The 19,651-nt window shown below is 37.1% G+C and overlaps 1 protein-coding gene across 2 annotated transcripts in view; it reads left to right on the forward strand.

Moving 5' to 3' along the window:
* LOC134535565 (uncharacterized) overlaps positions 1-19,651 on the forward strand; it is a 73,790-nt gene that overhangs the window by 31,134 nt on the left and 23,005 nt on the right. For both annotated transcript variants that reach the window (XM_063374750.1, XM_063374749.1), the window contains exons 4-5: positions 591-717; positions 12,474-12,642. In XM_063374750.1, coding sequence (XP_063230820.1) covers positions 591-717; positions 12,474-12,642 — 296 coding nt within the window. The remainder of the gene's footprint in view (positions 1-590; positions 718-12,473; positions 12,643-19,651) is intronic.

Consider the following 19,651-nt stretch of genomic DNA (forward strand, 5'->3'; position numbering starts at 1 on the left):
TATGAACCAACACAATGACGACAGCATAAACGAATACATTCAAACTTAAATATCAGACTGCACAAAAATTCAGTAAAAGTAATTTAGTCATAAAAAAATAACAGCTCAGACGAACACAGCCGGCTAACAACAACGAGATATTTTCAATAGTAACAGTAAATGAAGGCCGACGACTGAACTTGGACAATGCAGCAAATATACGAACACAACGATGAAGATAAACATATTTTATGGGCAACACAACGACTGCAACACCGACGAACACATTAGGTTTCCTATGACACAATATTTGCGACGTTTCGGGAACTGGCATTTGTTTCCGTCATCAGGCACAAACAGACTGCATCGTAATTTTTAATTTTGATTGCGGTACTTTAAGATTGACCATGGTCTAACAGAACTTCATTCACGATTTATAATCAGTTAAATCTTTGCCACACAATAGCATGATCGAAACTTTTGTCTGAATTTGGCGAACTCAAGCAGTTATCAGGCAAGAGAGAATTTTAATCTTAAATCTTCAATTCTTGTTAAATCAAACGATGTAAATGAAAAGACGTACTAGTCATTTCCAAATCTGTTTGTTCCAGGGAGACCGTGAGTCTGAGAGTTAAGGTGAAAGAACCAGTGACAATCAAGGCGTACACTTGGTGCTTCAAGATGCCTCCTCGGTGCTCCAAGTACAGAGTGGAGATGAGGGACAAGTACAAGATTCATGTAATTTTACACATCTTTTTATTATATATATATATATATATATATATGTATATATATTTATATATATATTTCAAGGGAACGACTAAAAATACATCAATTTCCGTGTAAGATTTTTAAGTTATACTTCTTTAGGGACGTTGAGGGTGAAATTTTAGTAAGCAACGGAAATACGATGTGATGCGCGCGCACCATGGACGGAAATTTAACATGATCAAGTCTGAAGTACATGCGCGTTTCTGCTTTGTGCCAAAGTCGTTTGAATAGTCGACCGCGAAAGGTGGCATTAATCTGTATATATATACGCTTACGTGAAAATCGGGGGATGGGTTAATCGTATGGATGTACCAAATAATAGCAAGTTTTCTAGAAAGCATTTTATAAACTTTGATAGTTACAAAAAGAAATAATCGAACATTTTAAAATACATTACAATAGTAATATTATTTATAACCAATAATTTAATCGGTAGAGAATGTGTACTGCCATTTAGCTAAGTGGTTAAGAGCATGGTTTCGTACGAACTTATTTACTGTAGGATACTTTTTTTCGTTATACATAGGAAACTTATAATGCACTTTAGCACTATATTTAAGAAAATTTATTATTACTTATAAATTAACTAATTAATATAATTTTTATTACATATCTCAGTCCATTGGCATGATTTATTTCAAACTAAGTAGGTATAAGACATTTATTTCTTACTAAAAATTAAAATAAATCTTACTTATAAACTCAACCGAAGTGATTAAATAGTGTGTAGACGGCCAAGCTTTCGCAAACACGAGTCGTGCGAAGAAAATATAAAGCAAATACGTTGCGCGGTCATGTCCCGGACCTGTCGTTGCAGCTAATTGATCGAAGAAAACCAAGGGGGTATTCCAAGACGTTCGGGTTAGGTAGCGTATACTCATTGCCTTGTTGGAAAACAATCATAACATAACTCGCGGGCATAAAAAAGAACGTGTCCAAACCGAATGCCAGTATGTAATAAACTGTGCCCTTCGCGAGGCTATAAACTGGTTTCATCACATTATAGTCAACTTTTCGAGACTATCATAGAGATAGCAGCACCATCGCAGAAAAATAGAACGGCGTCTCTAATTTTCTCAAGAACTTTTTAAGTCGCGATTATTTATCGTTATGGCTATTAAATTCTACAGAATGCATTCTAGGATAGTTTGGCTATCATAAAAGTTTCATTTGGCATACAACACATCCCTCGTTGAACATAATAACTAATATGTAATATATAAGTAGTATATATTGGCCGGTCCGGCGCCAGGATTGTGGGCTGAGGTGCGATATGCGAGTCAATGACAGTTTGCTCTGACATCATGGCGGCCATTTTGGACTCAAATATTAATCAAAATTGACTCCAATTGACTCAAAATGAATAAAAATAAAAATTCCTAATTTTTGCGTGAAAAATTCCCGATTTTAGGGAAAATTACCCGTTTGGCCGTAAAAATGCCATCGGCATCAAAATTCCTAAGAGCGATTTAAATTTCTTAGCTACTAACTGCTCTAAACCACACCTTGACAAAATTATTACTATGGCCGCCATTTTGAATTATGATGTTACCGTTTCAATTTCCGTTACGGTCTATATCTTGAAAATTAGTAATTATTATACGATTTTAACGGAAAAATGGTAAAATTTATAAAAAATTAATAATTACATTTTAATAAACATTATCAGTAGTATATAAAAGCCGGAACTGGCGCAGGGTTCAGGGTGTGGATAGTGATTGTCGGTCCGCCATCTTGGATTGTGACGTCACGGCGGCCATCTAGTATGGTTGTGACCTTGACCTTTGACCTTGACCTTGAATATGACCCTCAAAACTTTCCAAAATTGGGCAAAAATTGCCCAAAATTCCTCAAAAATCGCCAAAATTTACATTTCTTAGGAAAAAAATTCAATTAAAAAATCTAAAAATTATTGATAAATTAAAAATTCCCGTTTTCGAGGGAAAAAATTCCCGTTTCGAGGGAAAATTTCCCGTTTTATTCCTTAAAAATACCAGCAGCTAGAAATGTCCATATGTAGGCTTAAGCATCCATGTCTACAGCCTACGAAAAGCCTGTGACGTCATCATGGATTATGACGTCACCGTTGCACTTTCCGTTACGGCCGCCATCTTTAAAAATCTGTATTTATTATCCGGCTTTAATTAAATTATTTTTTAAATTTTTAAAAAAAACATGTAATTAAATTTTAATAAAAAATATTAAAAATATATAAGTTTACGACATGGAGCTCAGAGTCCTCGGTTCGAACCCGACATGTGCAAAAATAAAAAAAATGGCGACCGGTCCTTCTCCCGTGGAGGGTGCTGGCAGACTGACCCCCGCCACTTATGTCAAAGTACATATCGTCACCTAGTATGACAACATGTCCGCCATCTTGAAACTCCGTAATTTTTATGTTAGAATATCGGTAAAAAAATTAAAAATCATTAAAAAAAATTAATCAACCGAATTAAATAATAAAAATCTTTAAAACCACCGTTGCACTTTTCGTTACGACCACCATCTTGAAAATCCACAATTTTAATGCTAGAAATTCGGGAAAAAATCCAAAATTCATAAAAAAATTCACTCATTAAAGTAATGATTAATTCGAAACTTGGTTCGATCCTTGGGTGATACAAAACAACTTTAATTTTAAAAAAATACCACTAAAGTGGCAGGTTTGAGAAAATAAAAACACCTCAAGATCTTTAAAAAAAAATTTTATTACATAAATTCTACACAACTACAAATACAAAAAAATACACAGACAAATTACCAAAGTTTCGTGGATCTCTCGATTCAAACTGTCTTCTTATTATACGGACTAAGTCCTTTACTTGACTTTAAATGTCTATTCAGTTTATCAGGTCAACATATTGGTACACCACAATTTTTACACAAAGACGAATTATCGACTTCATTAAAAGGACAGTGATATATTTCGTGACGTTGTGCACTTTGATTATGTGCTAATATTTTGTTACAAAATATACAGCTTGATTCCGATGAATGTACAGCCAGTCTATCAGAATTCCTGGGGTGGCGTTTTAATCTTCCATTGAGTATAAACTTGCTTAAACATCTGTTGCACTGATATTTAATGCGTTCAGAGTTAGTACTACAATTGTGTATTACATAATCCCGTAATTACAAATTTTGATCTTCACACAGTACATGCAGTCGGGTGATGGAACACCGTTGGATGCTTCTTCCTTCATCAATGGCACTGGAACTGTTAACAACCATTGTAACACTGCTGACATGTTAACTTCTGAAGCCTTTGAGGTCTGCTCTGCGGAAGATGTTGCACGCGTCGAAATCTCCTGCTGTGCTGAGAGAGCAGGTGTAGCTGTAGACGTCGTTGTCATCGTGCTCTGCACTGATGATGGTAGACCTTCGATCCAGGTTGGTGTAGATAGTGGTAATGATGCCATCGAGTTCTCAAGAATAGCTAGATACCGGTCTATTATGTTATACAAGTCTAACTATCCGATCCGTTCATCACCGCAGCCAGAGACGGACTGAAGTCCATATCACCAGGGTCTCACTTATATAGTCTCATCAGCTGGTACAACACATGAGTCAAACCAATAACCATGTGCATTATACTCGCACGTAACATTCTCGGAGCATTTTTTATAATGAAGATGTAAGCTATCAAGATGTGAAATTAGTTCATTGCACTTATTGCACTAAAATTGTATTCTTTGAACATTATTAGAACAACCGCTTCTTTCATGTCTGCGAGCATTTGAGGTGATAGTTAATGATGCGTCACAGTATTTGCACTGACGCAATGTACGCTCTTCATTGGTTGAAGTATCCATTGCTGATGATGAAACTTCAGATGATGGTGGTATCACATCTGTTGAAATCTCCTCCAATGTTGACGTCGTCGTTGCCAAAGGGATTTGCACCTTCTCCGTCGTAGCTGTCGTCAAGGTTCCCGTAGACGATGGTACAACCTCCGAGTTCGACGTTAAAGTCGGTAAAGATGCCATCGAGTTCGCAAGAACAGATAATTACGCGATTTATGCACCAGATTAAACAAGTTAGGTAACCGTTACACCGCCGACGTAAGTAACAAACTGAGCGACCTGCTGTCTAGGACTCGCTTATATACATGCACCGTATGGAATAATACGCTAGTCAAATCAAGAACTATTTACAATAATACTAGAGTCAAAACAACATTAAAAATAGAAGGACCATCAACGAAAAGGCAGCAAATTTTGGAAGCACCGACAACTAAAGGGCAGCACATTTGGAAGCACCGACAACGAAAAGGCAGCACATTTGGAAGCACCGACAACGAATATGCAGCACATTTGGAAGCACAAACAACGAAAAGGCAGCACATTTGGAAGCACCGACAACGAAATGGCAGTACATTTGGAAGCACCGACAACGAAAAGGCAGCACATTTGGAAGCACCGACAACGAAAAGGCAGCACATTTGGAAGCACCGACAACGAAAAGGCAGCACATTTGGAAGCACCGACAACGAAAAGGCAGCACATTTTGGATGCACTATCATAAAGGCAGCACATTTTGGAAGCACCATCGAATAAGAAAGCACATTTGGAAGCCCCATCAACAAAAAAGGCAAAAAGGAAGCATAAGTTGCGAGATCTAAGTCTTAGTTAGAAATCAGAATACAAGAAATAAAAACATTAAATTTTTATAATTTAAATTATTTATTTTATTTCTTTACATTATACTAATGCAAGAAAACAAGCCATTATTGTATGTAGCCAGCTTTCCTCAGTTCCTTGATTATGAAGGATATTTCTTTGATGCACGAATAGTTTCCTGCACAAAGCGAACCATGTATAAGTCTTAGCCGGTCAACCAATATGTTTGGATCTTTCCATGATGTGTAATCATTCTCTTCTACCACCATCTTCCTTGCACGTTTATAATAAATATTATGATCTCTGGTGTCTTCCGTTTTACCACCAACCTCAGGGTAACTTTCATTTTTGAGATGGTGATCATCACAAGCTTTATCAGATTTATTTAATATATCACGTCGTTTCCATTGTTTCGGTCTCAGGACACCACCACATTCTTCGATCTTGTCAGCTTTAGGTGCTTCATCATAGTCTATGTCTTTGTCAACAGCCTCAGAGTCACTGTAACAAACACTGTAGAAGGAATCGTCTTCACCCAATTTACCGTAAGAATTCGATGTTGATGATGTTGAAGTGTCTTCATCATCTTAATGCTTCCTTTTTAGGAGTCCATCATTTTCACAAAGTAGGAAAGATCTACTTGAATTCGGCTGGAATATATTCTCACTTTTCACGTTAATGATTCTTCCATTGTCTTCATTCTTCCATAAATCATCAACCTCCTTCAATTTAAGTTCTTTGTCGAGATCGGAAGTGCCAGGAAAATTATTGTCGTAATGTAGATCACTCTTCCTTAGTCTAGTAGATTCATCGTTGTCCTCTAGCTTTTACGCAGGCTTGGCGTTACAAGTTTTGCTATGTCTTTTTAAGCTCTCTCTCCGCGTTAACCACTTGCTACATCGAACACAACTTATCATATTTCGTAGTGGATTTTTAACACAGTCATTCTTCTTATGTTGTCTTTTATTCTTTCTCAAGATAAACTCTTTGCTGCAAAACTCACACCTATGTTCTTTCGATGCAGCGTCAGATCCTAAATCGGAATTCATATTAGTTTTCGAGACTAATGCCAGATGCCAATTGAGTGTTTTAAATTAGATCCATTACTTAAATATAATTTTTTTCATATTTCATCAGCGAGAATTAATATATCTCATGCAAAGGTACTTGATGCATGTAGTTCTGCTTTTCAACAACATATGTCGCCACATGTTGCTTGCAGGTAAATAATATTTAGTTCTTTTATGCGGGATGCGGGATGCTCACTAACGATCGCAAAAGAAGGATGGCTTCGCTAGACTCCAAGGAGAAGGAAGTTCGTCTTTCCTTTTAGTGCTTCTTAGATTTCTCAGAGATTATTATTTGATTGAGTAATGATATTTTTTTTTAATTTCCGCCTGATAAAAATATTACAACTGTTGATTAAGTAGCATAAATTCACTAATTACATGTAACCATGAATAAAATGGCATGTCTCATTAAGTAAAAAAAAATCCTTCATGCAGAGATCAATTTCTCATCTGTAACCAGAAGCACTCGGAGAAAACCATAAGATGTCCAGTCAGGAATAATCAGGAGCACTCGGAGAAAACCATCAAAATATTGTCAAGAATAATCAGGAGCGCACGGAGAAAACCACCACAAGTTTTCTTTGTTACCATAAAATTACAGAAAATATTAATAAAAATTTAAAATAAAAAAATTACAAAAAATTACAAAACTGATTCTGCTGGCTTGTGAACTTCTCATTGTCGAGCAAAGATAGAGTTAATAATAATAATAATAATAATCTCTGAGAAATCTAAGAAGCACTAACAGGAAGGACGAACTTCCTTCTCCTTGGAGTCTAGCGAAGCCATCCTTCTTTTGCGATCGTTAGTGAGCATCAAGCATCCCGCATAAAAGAACTAAATATTATTTACCTGCAAGCAACATGTGGCGACATATGTTGTTGAATAGCAGAACTACATGCATCAAGTACCTTTGCATGAGATATATTAAATCTCGCTGATGAAATATAAAAAATATTATATTTAAGTAATGAATCTAATTTAAAACACTCAATTGGCATCTGGCATTAGTCTCAGTAACTAATAAGAATTCCGATTTAGGATCTGACGCTGTATCGAAAGAACATAGGTGTGAGTTTTGAAGCAAAGAGTTTATCTTGAGAAAGAATAAAAGACAACATAAGAAGAATGACTGTGTTAAAAATCCACTACGCAATATGATAAGTTGTGTTCGATGTAGCAAGTGGTTAACGCGGAGAGAGAGCTTAAAAAGACATGACAGAACTTGTAACGCCAAGCCTGCGTACAAGCTAGAGGACAACGATGAATCTACTAGACTAAGGAAGAGTGATCTACATTACGACAATAATTTTCCTGGCACTTCCGATCTCGACAAAGAACTTAAATTGAAGGAGGTTGATGATTTATGGAAGAATGAAGACAATGGAAGAATCATTAACGTGAAAAGTGAGAATATATTCCAGCCGAATTCAAGTAGATCTTTCCTACTTTGTAAAAATGATGAACTAAAAAGGAAGCATTAAGACGATGAAGACACTTCAACATCATCAACATCGAATTCTTACGGTAAATTGGGTGAAGACGATTCCTTCTACGGTGATTATTACAGTGACTCTGAGGCTGTTGACAAAGACATAGACTATGATGAAGCACCTAAAGCTGACAAGATCGAAGAATGTGGTGGTGTCCTGAGACCGAAACAATGGAAACGACGTGATATATTAAATAAATCTGATCAAGCTTGTGATGATCACCGTCTCAAAAATGAAAGTTACCCTGAGGTTGGTGGTAAAACGGAAGACACCAGAGATCATAATATTTATTATAAACGTGCAAGGAAGATGGTTGTAGAAGAGAATGATTACACATCATGGAAAGATCCAAACATATTGGTTGACCGGCTAAGACTTATACATGGTTCGCTTTGTTCAGGAAACTATTCGTGCATCAAAGAAATATCCTTCATAATCAAGGAACTGAGGAAAGCTGGCTACATAAAATAATGGCTTGTTTTACTTGCATTAGTATAATGTAAAGAAATAAAATAAATAATTTAAATTATAAAAATTTAATGTTTTTATTTCTTGTATTCTGATTTCTAACTAAGACTTAGATCTCGCATCTTATGCTTCCTTTTTGCCTTTTTTGTTGATGGAGCTTCCAAATGTGCTTTCTTATTCGATGGTGCTTATAAATGTGCTGCCTTTATGATAGTGCATCTAAAATGTGCTGCCTTTTCGTTGGCGGTGCTTCCAAATGTGCTGCCTTTTCGTTGTCGGTGCTTCCAAAAGTGCTGCCTTTTCGTTTTCGGTGCTTCCAAAAGTACTGCCTTTTCGTTGTCGGTGCTTCCAAATGTGCTGCCTTTTGGTTGTCGGTGCTTCCAAATGTGCTGCCTTTTCGTTGTCGGTGCTTCCAAATGTGCTGCCTTTTTCGTTGTCGGTGCTTCCAAATGTGCTGCCTTTTCGTTGTCGGTGCTTCCAAATGTACTGCCATTTCGTTGTCGGTGCTTCCAAATGTGCTGCCTTTTCGTTGTAGGTGATTCCAAATGTGCTGCATTTTCGTTGTCGGTGCTTCCAAATGTGCTGCCTTTTCGTTGCCGGTACTACCAAATGTGCTGCCTTTTCGTTTTCGGTGCTTCCAAATGTGCTGCCTTTTCGTTGTCGGTGCTTCCAAAATTTGCTGCCTTTTCGTTGATGGTCCTTCTATTTTTAATGTTGTTTTGACTCTAGTATTATTGTAAATAGTTCTTGATTTGACTAGCGTATTATTCCATACGGTGCATGTATATAAGCGAGTCCTAGACAGCAGGACGCTCAGTTTGTTACTGACGTCGGCGGTGTAAGGGTCACCTAACTTGTTTAATCTGGTGCATAAATCTCGTAATTACCTGTTCTTGCGAACTCGATGGCATCTTTACCGACTTTAACGTCGAACTCGGAGGTTGTACCATCGTCTACGGGAACCTTGACGACAGCTACGACGGAGAAGGTGCAAATCCCTTTGGCAACGACGACGTCAACATTGGAGGAGATTTCAACAGATGTGATACCACCATCATCTGAAGTTTCATCATCAGCAATGGATACTTCAACTAATGAAGAGTGTACATTGCGTCAGTGCAAATACTGTGACGCATCATTTACTATCACCTCAAATGCTCGCAGACATGAAAGAAGCAGTTGTTCTGATAATGTTCAAAGAATACAATTTCAGTGCAATAAATGCAATAAACTAATTTCACGTCTTGATAGCTTACATCTTCATTATAAAAAATGCTCCGAGAATGTTACGTGCGAGTATAATGCACATGGTTATTGGTTTGACTCATGTGTTGTACCAGCTGATGAGACTATATAAGTGAGACCCTGGTGATATGGACTTCAGTCCGTCTCTGGCTGCGGTGATGAACGGATCGGATAGTTAGACTTGTATAACATAATAGACCGGTATCTAGCTATTCTTGAGAACTCGATGGCATCATTACCACTATCTACACCAACCTGGATCGAAGGTCTACCATCATTAGTGCAGAGCACGATGACAACGACGTCTACAGCTACACCTGTGCTCTCTCAGCACAGCAGGAGATTTCGACGCGTGCAACATCTTCCGCAGAGCAGACCTCAAAGGCTTCAGAAGTTAACATGTCAGCAGTGTGACAATGGTTGTTAACAGTTCCAGTGCCATTGATGAAGGAAGAAGCATCCAACGGTGTTCCATCACCCGACTGCACGTACTGTGAGAAGATCAAAATTTGAAATTACGGGATTATGTAATACACAATTGTAGTACTAACTCTGAACGCATTAAATATCAGTGCAACAGATGTTTAAGCAAGTTTATACTCAATGGAAGATTTAAACGGCACCTCAGGAATTCTGATAGACTGGCTGTACATTCATCGGAATCAAGCTGTATATTTTGTAACAAAATATTAGCAAATAATCAAAGTGCACAACGACACGAAATATATCACTGTCCTTTTAATGAAGTCGATAATTCGTATTTGTGTGAAAATTGTGGTGTACCAAAATGTCGACCTGATAAACTGAATAGACATTTAAAGTCATGTAAAGGACTTAGTCCGTATAATAAGAAGACAGTTTGAATCGAGAGATCCACGAAACTTTGGTAATTTGTCTGTGTATTTTTTTGTACTTGTAGTTGTGTAGAATTTATGTAATAAAAGTTTTTTTAAATGAACTTGAGGTGTTTTTATTTTCTCAAACCTGCCACTTTAGTGGTATTTTTTTAAAAATTAAAGTTGTTTTGTATCACCCAAGGATCGAACGAAGTTTCGAATTAATCATTACTTTAATGAGTGAATTTTTTTGTAAATTTAGGATTTTTTCCCGAATTTCTAGCATTAAAATTGTGGATTTTCAAGATGGTGGCCGTAACGAAAAGTGCAATGGTGGTTTTAAAGATTTTTATTATTTAATTCGGTTGTTTAATTTCTTTGATGATTTTCAATTTTTTTACCGATAATCTAACTTAAAATTGGTGGATTTTCAAGATGGTGGACATGTCGTCATACTAGGTGACGATATATACTTTGACATAAGTGGCGGTGGTCAGTCTGTCAGCACCCACCACGGGAGAAGTATCGGTCGCCATTTTTTTTATTTTTGCACATGTCGGGTTCGAACCGAGGACTCTGAGCTCCATGTCGTAAATTTATATATTTTTAATATTTTTATTAAAATTTCATTACATGAATTTTTTTTATAAATTATAAAAAAAATTTCATTAAAATCGGATAATAAATAAAGATTTTAAAGATGGCGGCCGTAACGGAAATTGCAACGGTGACGTCATAATCCATGATGACGTCAGAGGCCTATCGTAGGCTGTAGACATGGATGCTTAAGCCTACATATGGACATTTCTAGCTGCTGGTATTTTTAAGGAATAAAACGGGAAATTTTCCCTCGAAACGGGAATTTTTTCCCTCGAAAACGGGAATTTTCAATTTATCAAAATTTTTTAGATTTTTTGGCGGAAATTGTTTCCTAAGAAATGTAAATTTTGGCGATTTTTGAGGAATTTTGGGTAATTTTTGCCCAATTTTGGAAAGTTTTGAGGGTCATATTCAAGGTCAAGGTCAAAGGTCAAGGTCATAACCATACAAGATGGCCGCCGTGACGTTACAATCCAAGATGGCGGACCGACAATCACAATCCACACCCTGAACCCTGCGCCAGTACCGGCTATTATATAGGTACTACTATTATCTTAATTAACACAGTTGCACATATCGTTATGGTTGCCTTCTTCAGTACTAGAAATTATGCACATTTTGGGTCGCCTCCACTCTTGGACATGTAAAACATAATCGTGACTCATTAAGTTATGGATACAATCTTGGATTCTAGATTGTTGCAATTACCGTTATGGCCACCATTTTTAAATTCTGTAATTTTTATGCTAGATATTAGAACAAAATTAATAAAAAAAATTCATTAAAAATATTTAATAAAAAAAATAAAGTGCACTTAATTCCTTAGTTTGAACCTGGTGAGGTTAAAAATAAAAAATGACAATAGATCCTTCCTCCACGGAAGCCACCGTCAGACTGACCTCCCACCACTAATGCTAAGGTATATATTAAGTCAGCTTGTATGACGTCATGAACGCCATCTTGTTTTGGTCTGCTGGAGTCCATCATCTGGTTTTCGTCTACTAGAGTGCACTACCATCATGTTAGTTTAATTTTTGTCGAAAAGGTTGTTGTATTTATTTATTATAACTGAGGCGCCCGCCATCATGAAAATTAGACGCCTTCTTGGAAATTTGTATTTATTAACCTAGAATTTCGGGAAAAATTCTAAAATTAATTAAATCATTTTGCCATTAATATACTGATTGATTCGATTTGTTCCTGTACTTGGTTCAATCTTTGACCGATGTCAATATTTAATTTCATGTAAAAAATACTTATTTAATAAATAATGTTCAAAATCCTAAAAGTAGCCCAAGCTCCACATCCAGTAAGTAAATCTGTATGTCCGCCATGTTGGAAGTCTGAAGAGAGTGCACGGCGGACACAGAGGACGAGGGGACGGTGTTGCAGCACGAGCTGCGCACCCGCTCTGTGCCGGCGTGCTGCCCCGGGTACGCCCCGGACAGCGAGCACAGGCTGTGCGCGGCGACCTGTGCCGGCGGCTGTCTGCGCGGCGCGTGTCGCAGCCCGGACAGCTGCTCCTGCGACCCCGGCTACGGCGGCCAGCGCTGCGACGCCGGTGAGCTGTCCAAAACAAGCTCACAACCACCTCAGAGATCAGGAAAACACACAGATGGAGCTTAAGGTCCGAATCTGGGCGAGAGCGGTGCAGCCAAAAGGGAGGGTGATTTCAGTGTACTGCACGTACCGATGTGGCGACCGTTTGTTTACAAATGTATCAGCTGTACCTATACTGGAGGTTAAATTGGAGAAATATTTCTACTAATATCATTACATTTGTATTACGAAGATTCGTTTTGGACTTTTAATGTATATTTACATATCAACCATTAATATTTTTATCCTATTTTCTTCCGAACAGCTTAAATACAGTTGTTAACAAAAGCCATATTGGTATGTGAAAATCAGAAGAATAAATGGGGGAAAAAACGGATTGACGTATGATGGCTAATGCTCCATCTGTATCCTTGCCTAATCTCTGGGTTTCATAGGAGCAGGTTTTCTGATGTGTAAACATATTATCTCTCTATATACTGCATTTGTTAGCAGTAATTTCGTGAACGGAACGGAAATGTGTAATGACTGTGCTGCCATCTGTGGCGAATGGCGCGAACCAAAGTTCACAAAGCCAAAAGGAAACTTTATAATATTAACTGTTATGGGAAATTTAACAAGATGTGCCTCATTTTAATACAATTCCTTGTTGGAAATCAGATCCAAAGCCAGGGTTTAGTTTTTTCTCTAGTTTTCGCTATGCAAATAGAATGATTGGATAGTCGACGTAGATGCTCCGGCAATTAATCCTAGCGGCGGGTGCGGAAACTACGTTGATTCGCGCCCAGAAAATTATTTTTAAACACAATTTGCGTACATTTATCACACTCGGCATTATTTTTAATAATTGAACTTTAAACTTTGTGGTTGAACTTTGTTTTACAATTGTATTTGCAAAATTAAAACACATGAATCACTGGCGAGTACTGCAAGACTCAATTACATGTTTTTTTTTGTTTTTTTTTTTTTTTTTTTACGTTGCGTCGAGCTTAATTACGCCGTCCACACAAAGAAATCAATAAGGTTTTTTTTTTTTTACCTTCTGAACTTGATACGTTCTACGCCGGCAACAATTGCCCTACGTGATGCGCCAACTGGTTTTGGAGCAGTCATTCGCGTCTTACGTCGCGTACTTGTCGCAGTCCACCTGTTAAAAGAGTGCACTACTACAAAAACAATGCTGTAAGCATGTCGTAACTTGTGCGTTTCAGTGCCGCGGAAGACGAAGAATTACCTTAAATTATTATTGGCCATCGAATTCTGTGGAATTAAAAGAATAAATATTCTTCATCCTCAATATCTTGGTCAAAGTTATAACATAATCAATATTAGTTTTCTTTCTTTTGCTGAACTTTATCAATGTCACTCTAGACATGAATGCCATACAAAAACACGCTAGCTAGGAAAACTCTCATTGAGCGCAAAGCGTTGCGCTGTTTGCGTTAAGTTCATCGAGCTGTTTACAGTCGGCGCGACGCAAAAAATATCTTGAAACCAGGGGGTGGGGGCTGAGCTATGCATCAATTGCATACTATCACAGCTAACCCAACTCCCTTGATTCCTGTACAAGAGTAGGTGGAGAGCCGAATGGAGGCTTCAGCCCTGTTCTGTGTCTAATACATGACCTGTAGTTACTAGAAAGAAAAGTTATAGTTTTAGAGACGTGGGACCATTGATCAAACAGAACAAATCAGAATTCAATACACAGACTCTTTAATGTTTTCAAGAAAAAAACGTAAACCTCTTGCATATGAAATGCTGTATACGGGTCTACAAGCGGAAAAGTCTTTAAAAATGTTTCCAATATTAGGACTGGTAAAATGTCCGTGTGTATGTATCAAGCTCTTACTTAACATATAAATAAATGGCCTGAGCATGAGAATAACATAAGGAAAGATTATGTGCCATGACAAATATTTTACCACGTCAACTTACAAAGCTATAATAAATATTCGCACAAAACAAGTTATAGTTAATGTGCCTTTACAATGAGTATCATAACGTGTACATAACTTGTAAACTCTTTACGACCCAAAACATGGTTATAAATTGACTACTTTATTGTTACAAAAAACTGGTTCGTGCATTAGATGCTAAAATTACACTTGTACACATAACGTACTTTACAACTACGTCTTTACATAAGCTACATATAAACGGAGCGCCTCCTATTTAAAACAATACCATGATTATGTATTACAAAATGTCAACTGCAAATACTTGCATTACATTCAGGTAACATAGAGGCATTACATTTATTGCACAGGTGAGAACACCACAATGTGTGACATGGGCTACTTAATACAGTTTAAAACGTGCATAAAAATTAACTATATTCCGTTCTCCGATCCCGCTCGCATAAAACAAAACATGCATCGGCGATAAAACCCCTAAGGCCCTGTGAAGGCTTACAAGCATGGAAAGTAATGCGCGCGTAACAAAACGAAATACTGGGAAGTTAAGGTTGAATACTTAGGTGCTGCAGCAGACATAATTTAACATGACTAGATCAATTTATTCTTGTAAGTCAACACGCCAATTACCAAGGGAAGTATCTAAGTTCATCACACAATGCACAAAATGCTCACGAATACTCGCGTAACAAATCAGTGACCATGCCAATGAACCAGTTGCGAGGCAAACGAGTTCTAACTAGGCCGTACTCTCTCATCACGCTAGATGAACGCATTACAGGAATCATTAACCAAATTAATTATTGAAAATATTAATGCCAAACGTCATTTTGACAGGTGGGGCCGAAAGAAAATTTAGAAAATTGAAAATCACTCCATATGTCATGCGATGACCCAGAAAAACAAAATTAACTGACGTACATGTTGCCAGCTCGGAGGCAAGACAGCGAAGAAGGATCGATACTCACCCATGACATAAGTTGGCACAAAAAAAAATACTGCGGAAGCTCAGGCGAAAGCTAAGGGCAAGCTCCTCGGGGCAAGGCGCGAAATTCAAATGCCGTCGCCAGCTCAATCTGCTCACTATAATGATTTGTAGACCACGCAAGAACTCAAGAAGCAAAATGTTCAGCATGGACATTTTATATAAGTGATGAAAATGTGGCCCGTGTGTTAAATCCGGCCCGCGATATTGAGAAATATAAACAGATAAATTATTGTGTATTAACTGGGTTTGTTTTCATATGTAAAATAAGTCGTCAGCATTCACTCCTATGAAGCCACGATATTCGAATAGAAGTAATAAAATATGTAATTTACATTTTTGTAATCTGTACATTGTTTCATAGAACTTCTTGTTAGAATAAAAATTTATTTTTATCTAAATTTTCGGTAAATAATATTAAATAATTTTTCATTTCTTGATAACATCAAACTTAATGTCGATTTTTTTTTACTATACAGAAAAACACGTCATTAAAAATTGAATTAGTAGTGGCCTTGGGACCGAAACGACCTCAAACTATTCTCAAACTTTAAATGCGTGATATCTCAGTCTTTTTGAAGCAATGAAGCTGGAAACGGATCTCAATTGAAAGATTACTACTTTTGGTAAGCAGAACTGACACTGTGGGAAGAACCGAACGCCGATTTAAGGAGATTGAATCAATGCCCATATAAATTTTTAAAACAAAATAAATGGTCGGTAATTTGATTTAAAAGTTTTATTTTATTTAACTGTGTGGAAGTTAAATAAGTGTAAACATGATGCATGCATAAGGGCATGTATTTTACGTAAAAAAATCTCAGCTTCTTTAAACTGCAATAATGTACGACTACACTAGCGATTGCATCCTTGTAATTGGCGGTCGTTTGAAAGAAAAAAAACATTGTCCTGTTTGGTGGGCCATTAAGGACGTGTTTCGTTCCGTAAAGGATAGCTTTGATTGGTGTACTTCCAGTAGACCACCCAACCACGAAACACAAGTCATGCTACAAAGTTTTAACACACAGCTGATCTGGGAAATCTTTTCGCGAAAAACATGACTTTGTGTATATAACAAAAAGAACATCGTGGGTTTATATGCACCATAACGCCTGCGTCTGTATGCGTTTTCGGAAACCTTCTTTTCAAATATGGCCGTCGGAAACGATAGCCGAAAAACAAGAAAGTTTAAAGTCAAACGTTACTTGTGTTGTGATATCGCACCTTGTATGGTTTGTAAACCGGTGCTCTAAAGCGAGATATCAAATTTTGAAGCAACACCAAGGCCCCCACGTCCGCAATATTGCAACAAAAGTATCGTTCGACTTCAAACGGCCATGTATTTTTCGCGAAAAGATTTCTCAGATCAGCTGTGTGTTAAAACGCATGGCTTGTGTTTCGTGGTTGGGTGGTCTACTGTCAGTACACCAATCAAAGCCATCAATTACGGAACGAAACACGTCTAGAATGGCCCGCCAAACAGGGCAATGGTTTTTCTTTCAAACGCCCTTCAATTACAAGGATGCAATCGCTAGTGTAGTCGTACATTATTGCAGTCTAAAGAACGATTAGATTTTTTTCGCGAAAACTGCATGCCATTTTGCATACATTATGTTTAACTTATTAAACTACCACAAAGTTAAAAAAAATAACACTTTTAAATCAAATTACCAACTTTTTTTTTGTTTTCATGATTAATAAGGGCGTTGATTCAAGCGCCTTAATTCGGCGTACGGTTCTTCCCACAGCGTCAGTTTTGCTTACCAAATGTGGTTAGTAGTGTACAAATGTATGTCCGGCGCCAGGCTGCAGGCTGTGGTGCTTGGTTCGGACCGAAAAAAAGAATAGGTTTTGAGAGAAAATTTCCCGTTTTATTCCTCAAAAATGCAAAAGCTTGAAAAGTCCGTAATGAGGCAAAAGATTCCATATCTACAGGCCTACCTAAGCCTCTGAGGTCATGACCTTGACAATAAGGCTGACAATGCAGCCATTTTGAATTATAACGTAACTGTTGCAAAAATCGCTATGGCCATCATATTGAAAATCCACATTTTATATACTAGAATACTAGATGATCGGGAAATTTTTTTAAATTGATAAAAAAATTAATTAATCAAATTTTAATACAGAATATTTAAAAACGATGTTGCACATATCGTAACGGTCTCCAGGTTGTATTCTAGAAACCTTGTTCACTTCACTACACCCGCCATATTGGACGTATGACATAATCGTTGCACGTTTCGTTACGGCCGCTATCTTGGATTCTAGAAACGTTGCACATTTCGTAACGGTCACCATATTAAAAATCAGTACTCTTTATGCTAGAAAATCGGGAAAATTTAAATTTTATAAAAAAATAATTAATCATAATTTTTAAAAAATATTATTTAAATCACGCACTTACATCTTTGGCTTGAACCTGGTGACGGTAAAAAAAATTACGACAGATCCATCCTCCAAAGAAGCCGCCGGCAAACTGACCTCCCACCACTAATTCCAAGGTATTAATAGACAGTTAGTATGATGTCACATCTGCCATCTTGTTTTCGTCTGCTGGAGGCTACCATCTTGTTTGCGCCTGCTAGAGTGTGCTACCACCATGTTAGTTTAATTTTTGTCAATTAGACCTTTGATCATGACCTTGATTGTTGACCTTGACCTGGACTTATGAACTTGACCTTAGACATATACCGAAACATTCACGTTTGACCTTGGACTTCTACCTTGGCATTTAAATTTGACCTGACCTTTTACCTTGACCTAAAACATTGAAATTTGACCTTGGACATTTACCTTGACATTGAAATTTAACCTTGACCTTTGAACTTGATCTTGACATTTACATTTGACCAAGACCTTAACCTTGAACCTGGTGATCATCTTGGATCCACCATCTTGGATCCACAATCTTGTTTTCAGTACACGCTACCAAGAGCGCTAGTTAACCCACATCGCCTGCTAGAGGAAATCGCTGCCATTTTGTTTTCAATACTTGTTACTAGCAGCGCCTGTGTCACGTAGCACTGGTTATCTGCTAGAGTGTGTTACCGTCATATTAGTTTAATTTTTAGCCACTAGAGTGCAGTATTATTTATTAACAGACAGTTATCTCTCATGGAATCCACCATTTTGAAATTTGGCTGCTATCTTGGAAATTCATAATTAATGACCTAGAAAATCGGAAAAAATTCCAAAATTCATAAAAAAAATGTTTAAGTAATTATTGACGTGATAGATTTCCGTATTTGGTTTTATTCTCGGTCAGTGATAGGTAACTAAGGCAAAAATAAAAATTTTAATTTCTGTTTCCTGTGTAGTTTATTAATAATTCACTCTAAGAAAAAACAACTCTAGACCAGATACCTGTGCGACAAAATAAATACGTTGTCGCGCTGCCTAACACGGTAGTCTAATTTTTCGATACTTAGAATACCATCCAAACAGTTCATGTACAATGCTATACGTATAGACCAAGAATCTTAGTACCACGAAACCAGGCCATGAACAAAGTCAGACGTATAGACCAGAAATTTCCGATCCTCAAGTTCTTCTTCATCGATAACTATTATAATACAATTAAACCTGTTAATAAAAAGTCTTCAAAATGGCAGACCTAAAGTATCGATAAAATCAAATACAAGCAATTATACCAACGAATCATGTTTTACACTTACAAGAGGACCAAGAATCCCCGAAAAAATGTTTTATCAAGACCAAGAGGTTTTGAATTAGTAAATATTCAGAGCTCCTATAGATTTGTCTACGATTATTTAATAAAAACCTATATTAAACAAAAGGAAATAACACACAGTACACACACACACACACACACACACACACAGGAGACGCATTTCACTTAAAGGAAGTATATTTGGACGAAAATTAAAATTAGTGTAAAAACATCTCATCAATTGGATACAATCTCATCACTAGCATAAGTAATACAGACTTGACTGCCTGAATTTAATGAAAAAGACATACATTTTCACGTACATTCAATTAAATAGTTGGAGGCATCATATCCTATCATTAATTATTAATGATAGGATATGATGCCTCCAATAGTCATTGGCTCCAACAGTCATTGGCTCCAAAAGTTAATGTCTCAAAAG

The sequence above is a fragment of the Bacillus rossius genome, chromosome 8, assembly GCF_032445375.1.
Source record: "Bacillus rossius redtenbacheri isolate Brsri chromosome 8, Brsri_v3, whole genome shotgun sequence".
Taxonomy (NCBI): domain Eukaryota; kingdom Metazoa; phylum Arthropoda; class Insecta; order Phasmatodea; family Bacillidae; genus Bacillus; species Bacillus rossius.